The sequence below is a fragment of the Equus asinus genome, chromosome 22, assembly GCF_041296235.1.
Source record: "Equus asinus isolate D_3611 breed Donkey chromosome 22, EquAss-T2T_v2, whole genome shotgun sequence".
Classification (NCBI taxonomy): domain Eukaryota; kingdom Metazoa; phylum Chordata; class Mammalia; order Perissodactyla; family Equidae; genus Equus; species Equus asinus.
Window position 1 is genome coordinate 24,771,729 of NC_091811.1, and position 6,828 is coordinate 24,778,556.

General features: G+C 45.4%; 1 protein-coding gene across 1 annotated transcript; it reads left to right on the plus strand.

Moving 5' to 3' along the window:
* Positions 1–364: 364 nt before the first annotated feature.
* APOLD1 (apolipoprotein L domain containing 1) lies at positions 365–2,099 on the plus strand. Its single transcript, XM_070495138.1, is given in 3 exon segments — positions 365–389; positions 1,225–1,928; positions 1,930–2,099. Coding segments are annotated over 2 exon segments (738 nt in total). The 5' UTR covers positions 365–389; positions 1,225–1,227; the 3' UTR covers positions 1,967–2,099.
* Positions 2,100–6,828: the final 4,729 nt, after the last annotated feature.

A 6,828-nucleotide genomic window follows, 5' to 3' on the forward strand; every position in this document is an offset into this window, starting at 1 on the left:
TCTCCTTTTGCTAAGAGGTATCTTTACCTGGAAATGCACCCCTGATGGGTGGAATTATGGAGGCATGCAGGTAAAATTAAGGAGTCAGGAGACCAAGACTCTAGACTGGGCTCTTTGAAGAATCAGCTGACTCTAGAACATGTCTGTGTTTCTGTTTCCTCATCTTTCAGATGAGAATAATGATTTCTGCCCTGATGTCTTGCAGTATTGAAATGCTCTATTTCTGTGGCTTATTTGCCACTTTTAAGAAGTTCCTAATAATGAGGAGTCCAGTGGATATGAAGGTGGGAAACTAGGAAGGATGTGCTTTCACCCCAGGACGTACAGTTCTCTCTCTTTGTTAGTCATCTTCAACTGGCTTCAGTTCAACTTGGTACAAGAAGCTCTCAGTGAGTCGTTAAAAATTTTGGTGACAATTTTATTCAGCTGTTACTTATTTTTTTTTTAAGGAAAATTCCATAATAAAGAGACATTCTGGTATTGATTTAATGTAATTTAGTTTTAATTAAGCACTCATCAAAGAGTGGGATTTCTGAAGACCTGATGAGCTCTAGTTAGAATAAAGTGTGCAAACCACATCTTAGGCTTGATTCTAAGATAAGACCCTGGAATAATAACAGACAGAGAGTTGCTTCAGGCAAGCATCTAACTTAGAAAGATTACTTTCTTACATTTGATAAACAATATCTGAGTTTTGATTTTTGATTTTTTGCTGACTTGCCTTTTTCACTCCTAAGAGAGAAAAAAACTGTATTGCAAAACTCTTAGGATCCACGTCTTCAAGTAATGAAAGTGCTTTGTAAAGTGGTACAACCCATCACTCGTAAAGCACCGCTTACTTGTAAAGAGACTGCTTGTTATCTTTCAACAGAGCAGAAACCTCAGTCTTGTAACAGACTTCTAATACCATCATTCCCTGCTCACTGAGCTTACATCTTATTTAATAGTTCATAAAGGCCATCCTTAGCGTTCCCTGGGAGAGAAGTGGACGATAGTATTATTCCTATTTGCATATGCGGATTTAAGGTCCTGAGAACTTGTGTGACTTGTCCCAGATTATAGAACTGGTTTTTGAGAACTTGACACATGACTCACTGGAAAATGACCCGTTTCCCCATGCATGGCAGTAGCTGTTGTGTTTAACTTTTGCACATGGGAACCGCGAGCCGGAGCAGCCTGCAGGCACGGAGTCTCTGGGCTAACTGCGCGTCTGTGTCCCCGCAGGGCATGGAGAGGCCGGCGGCTTGGGAGCTGCAGGGCGCCGACGCGCTGCGCCGCTTCCAGGGGCTGCTGCTGGACCGCCGCGGCCGGCTGCACGGCCAGGTGCTGCGCCTGCGCGAGGTGGCCCGACGCCTCGAGCGCCTCCGCCGGCGCTCCCTGGCGGCCAACGTGGCGGGCAGCTCCCTGAGCGCCGCGGGGGCCGTCACCGCCATCGTGGGGCTCTCGCTGAGCCCGGTCACCCTGGGGGTCTCGCTTCTGGCCTCGGCCGTGGGGCTGGGGATGGCCACCGCCGGAGGGGCCGTCACCATCACGTCCGACCTCTCCCTGATCTTCTGCAACTCCCGGGAGCTGCGGAGGGTGCAGGAGATCGCGGCCACCTGCCAGGACCAGATGCGCGAGATCCTGAGCTGCCTCGAGTTCTTCTGCCGCTGGCAGGGCCGCGGGGACCGCCAGCTGCTGCAGTGCGGGAGGAACGCCTCCGTCGCCCTGTACAACTCTGTCTACTTCATCGTCTTCTTCGGCTCACGTGGCTTCCTCATCCCCAGGCGGGCCGAGGGGGCCACCAAAGTTAGCCAGGCCGTGCTGAGGGCCAAGATTCAGAAACTGGCAGAGAGCCTGGAGTCCTGCACCGGGGCTCTGGACGAACTCAGTGAGCAGCTGGAGTCCAGCGTCCAGCTCTGCACGAAGAGCAGCCGTGGCCACGACCTCCATCTCTGCTGACCAGCCCGCACGGTTGTTTTTCTGAGAACATCCTTTCCCCCTTATGACCGAGGTCAAAAACATCCCCATGGGATGCTCCAAATTTGTAGCTCCCTCAGGAAAATACCAAGTTGGGTTAGGAGCTGAGTGCAAAGGATGAGAAAAACTGTTGCTGAAGCGGCGGTCCTCCCAGCCCTTCATTCCCCATCACTGTGACGTCCTCCCTGGGGTTGACTGCCAGGGACTTTTTACTTGTCTGATCCTAGTGGGATATGTGGCCTGAAAATGATTTTTCCTTCGTCAAAACCATTCAGTCTTCATACAGCTGGGAATTCCTGTTTTGAAGTTGTTGTTGGGGGTGGGGGGTCCCTGTGCCTGTGCCAGGGGTCCGAGTGGAGGCTGGAGAGGGTGCAGACACGGCCACCCTCTGGGCCTCTCCAAGCCCCACTAGGCTTTGAGTTCCTCAAAATGCCTGTGAGAGGAGACACTAGCTGTAAAACCTCTCTTCCAGAGTTTCTGAGTAAAAGAATTCCAGAATCCAGAGCAAACAGACCCCCTCTGAACTTGGAGGAGGGTTCAAGACCCAAGAGAGGCCCCTCCAGATGACATGCCAGTCCCCTCACCTCTCAGCTTGCCTGCAGATCCAGCCCGGGGATGGAGCAGAGCTTCCTGGGTGGCTTCATATCCAGACCTCCAGGGCCTCTGAGAGGGAAAACAGCTAACTGGTCATATAAACCCCACCGCCTTGCAGCAAGATGAGGCCAAGGAAGATGAAGTGAAGAACAGCTTCATTTACTAACATCACAGAGCGGGGAAGAGAGCAATGGCTTTTGAGTTAGACAGTCCTGGGTTTATTACAGCTGCTGTCACTACTGTGGGACCTTGAGGTATTCACTGAGATAAAGCACCTAGAACAGTGTCTGGCTCACAGAGTGGCCCCTGGACTGGCAACATTAGCATCACCTGGGAATTGTTAGAAAAGCAAATTCTTGGACTCAACCCCTGACTCTTTGTAATCAGAAACTCTGGAGGTGGGGCCCAGCAATCTGTGTTTAAACAAGCCTTTCCAGTGGTTCTGATGCCTACCAAGGTTTGAAAACCACTGCAACAGGTGTTAGTTTCTATCCCCTTGATGAGCTTTCATGAAGTCTCATGGCCTCTCTAGGGGCTCCCTGGTCTTCAGAGTCATTCACAGAAGGTTAAGGACAGACTGCGTCCCAGAAGTAAGAGAAAGAATGTGTGTGCGCTCCAGTCCGTGCATCCTGGGCATTTCCCACCATGTAAACTAAGGGATGTAATGGAATCAACCCTGTAGAGGGCAGTGTTGCCCACTCATTGTAGAAACTGGTACAGAAAGGAATGCGAACTTAACCTGAAATTGACCTGTGTTACTTTCTCTGAAAACTGCCAGACCATGTATTTTTTAATTTATTTTGTTTGTTATTTAATTAATGTTTATTATTTGCATTTAATTTTATTTAATCACCACATTTAGGAAATAATAGGACTAGCAAGTTTCTGAATGGGAGACTACTGAGGCTCTTTTCAGGAACTGAGGTTGAGTTTGACTTTCGGAGGCGGGGCGTGGGCTGGAGATTGCAAAGGTCTCCTGGAATGTCTCTCTCCTTCCCACATTAGGTAAAGGTGGGAAGTTTTGAATAGAGAGCCCTGGAGCGGAGTTTAAGCCTATAAATGGAGGCTTGACTGGGGAATGTAGAAGTGATGCAAGTGTATTTATCCTGAAGGTACTTTGCCAGCAGATAACACTTGACCTGAGAAAAGGACCTATTTAGTTCAGGAGAAAAAACCCAGTTAGAGGCGTGTGAAGGAAACACTTAGACCTCGGAAGCCTGATGTCCTGTGAAGTTCTGTCTTATGGATGATAGACAAAATAACTTGTGTTCCAGTGGTGATGTGCCATCTTTGCATTTTGGGATCTGTGAGAAATCTGTAAGCTGTCTCTAAAAAAATACTTACAATTTCTTCAATTTCCATCCCTACAATTGTAATGTTGAAAAATATGTTGAAAAGTCTTTGGGACCACACACACACAAACTTGGCTGTATTGGTTAATTATGGAATAGGTTTTAAATTGACCCAGTCTACCCGCCTGCTTCACAATGATGGCAGTGTGTCTGAGGGAGTATAGTTTCGGTGCTATGGGGAGGAGTTGGAGTTTCTATATTTTTATATTTCCTGTAAATTGCAATCAATCTGTATCCTGGTTTATTTTGAAATTGGTACTGGTTTCTTTTTAAACTGGTGTCATTTCCTAGACTACCTTGCACAGATGCTAGCATTTTAGATCACCAGAATGTACTTCACATTGTTGTTTGTGTTATGCTGTAAAGGTACAACCACTCCCTAACTCATCTTTTATTAAGGCTTAAGTTTGAATTATTTTCTTCCAATGCCTGAGCTGTTCCCTAGAAATAAACTGGGCACTTTTGGAGGCAGCAGAATAAACATTTCCTATCCTTAGGGTATTTTGAGTATTTCAAAGTCCTAAACTTCTGAAGTTATCATTTCAGTGGCCCACTTTACATCTAAGGAACGGTGTCTACTTTGGAACAATACTTTGCACATAATAGGAGCTCAATAAATGTATTTGAATAATGTAATAAACTGTTTAGCTATATTAGTAGGAATCTGTTGAGGATGAAAGATCATCCTGTTATGTGTCTCTTATAAAGATTGGAGCCTCTACCAGGATTTAGTCAAGTGCAGTTAAATGGATCCTAAAGACAAATATTTCTTTCTTTCTTTTGTGGGAATGTGAATAAGGCTTTTCCTTAAGGCCTTCATTCTATAAACAAACAGACTGAAATGGTATGTTGTAAAGGGGAGAGGGAGAGAGGTATTTAGTTTATAAGAGTACTTCAGAAAAATGTCCGAGTTTGAAAAATAAATATGTTTGTACTGAAAGTTCAAGTGCTCCTGTTAGTTTCTGGGGTTTACAGTCGTTTGGATTGTTTTCTTTCACGATAAAGGAATTCGTTTGGTTTTGCATTTCAAGGATTCAATAAAACTACATGCTACTCTATGAAAAAAAGATCCTTAGCAAACATTCTGATCCTACTAGCTTTGATGCTTTTGCCCTCGGGCATCTGTCATTTCTAATATGGTAAATGTCAAAATCAAAAGTATTTACTGGGAGAAAAAAGGAGAGAAGAGTGGTGTAAAAGCCACTCTAGATCAGATATGTCAGACAATCAGTCAACTTGATAGATTTCTCATTCAATACCTTGCCAGGAAAAGATAGTAGAGGGAATCGAGACATTGAGATAAAGCCATTGTGCAGAGATAAATGGGGATACAGTTAAATGCAGTAATTTTTGAATTCCACATTTTTTTCCCACTGTAGCAAGATCAGTTCTTTCCTTTTATTAAAATAAATTGCCCATTCCTCAAGCTTTTTGATCTTTCTGTAATTAATTACCTAATCTCATGTTTGCCCAGGTATGAATTAATAACTTTGAAAAAGGGCAGATGTTTAATCATTTTTACGTAGAATATTCAGCATCAAATTGTCTACATCCATTTTTAAAAAGCAACTCATATACAGGAATTCTCTTATTATCTAGAAATCAGACTTCCAGCAGTTTCAAAACCTTTGAACATAATTCCAACCTGGGAAGTAATTGAAAGGAAGCCTAGAATCAGCCAAATTAGCCTTCACAAAACCTAAACATTAGAGAGAGGGAGGAAGGGAGGTCAAGGGGCACCATCTATATTAGGAAGGCAAGACTTTCCCAGAAATCTCCAGGGGACTTCACCTTGCAAGTCACTGATCTTGACCACGCAAGGCAGGCTGGGAAACATAGTACTTTTAACGAAGAATTTGCTGCTCCCAATATACCTACGATTCTGTTTGTAAGGAAGAAAAGGAAGGTGAACATTGAGTAGAGGGTTCAGCAATCCAAACAAAGAGCCTGTAGGGGTTGCTGCAGTCTGCTGAAAACTACTGCCCTGCAGGTGACCGCACTATTGGAGTGCCAGCCGCTGAGTTTCCACCTTGGAAACATCTCTGGGTCCGGATGCTGCACTATTAATGACCGTGCAACCAAAAAAAGGCTGTGTTGGCAGGACGTTGACTGTTTGCAAAGGCCAGCCACAAGCTGGGATCCTATCTTTGCTGAAGCATACGGTATTCCTGTCATAACAAGTGTTCTTTTAGTTAATTGCAATAAATCTCTCCTTGGTGAGTTGACAGGAGGTTGGGATGTTACTTTTTGCTCCTGGCAAACTCATAAGAGAGACAGTAAACCCCGCTGTGGTCTGGAATAGGACAGAGAGTGAGCCCTAAGATCTAGAAATACTTTCTTAGCAACCAGGGAGTTGTTAGGAGAGGAGAAATCATGCTGATGAAGTAAGACCCCTCCAGGTGCTAGGGAGGAACATTGGAGACCCTCAGCACCACTGACCCTAATTGGCGTTAGCATGCGGTGGTGGAGAGAAGGCCCTCAGTGTGGTCTTGCCTGCACAGGTAAAGCTTGTCCACACAAAGCTACATCTGAGGGATGAGGTTTAATCTCATTTTATATTTCCAGTGTGACCCCAGGGGTGGGAGTGCAGGCAGGCCCGTGGTCTGATTTGCCCCAGAAGTTTTGTAACAAGTCACAGCCAATGCCTCTGCCCCCCAAACACACAGGAGCAGCCATAGCCTGGCTCGTTTCAGCATTTGTGTGGCTACAGCTGTCAAATTTACCAAAATAGTTGTAATTGAGAGAAGCTTTTTGTGTAGATGGAGTTGAGGAGGGGCAGTGATGTCTCAAATCTTTCTTTCTTTCTTTTTTGAGGAGGATTAGCCCTGAGCTAACATCTGCCACCAATCCTCCTCTTTTTTGCTGAGGAAGACTGGCCCTGAGCTAATATCTGTGCCCATCCTCCTCTACTTTATATGTGGGA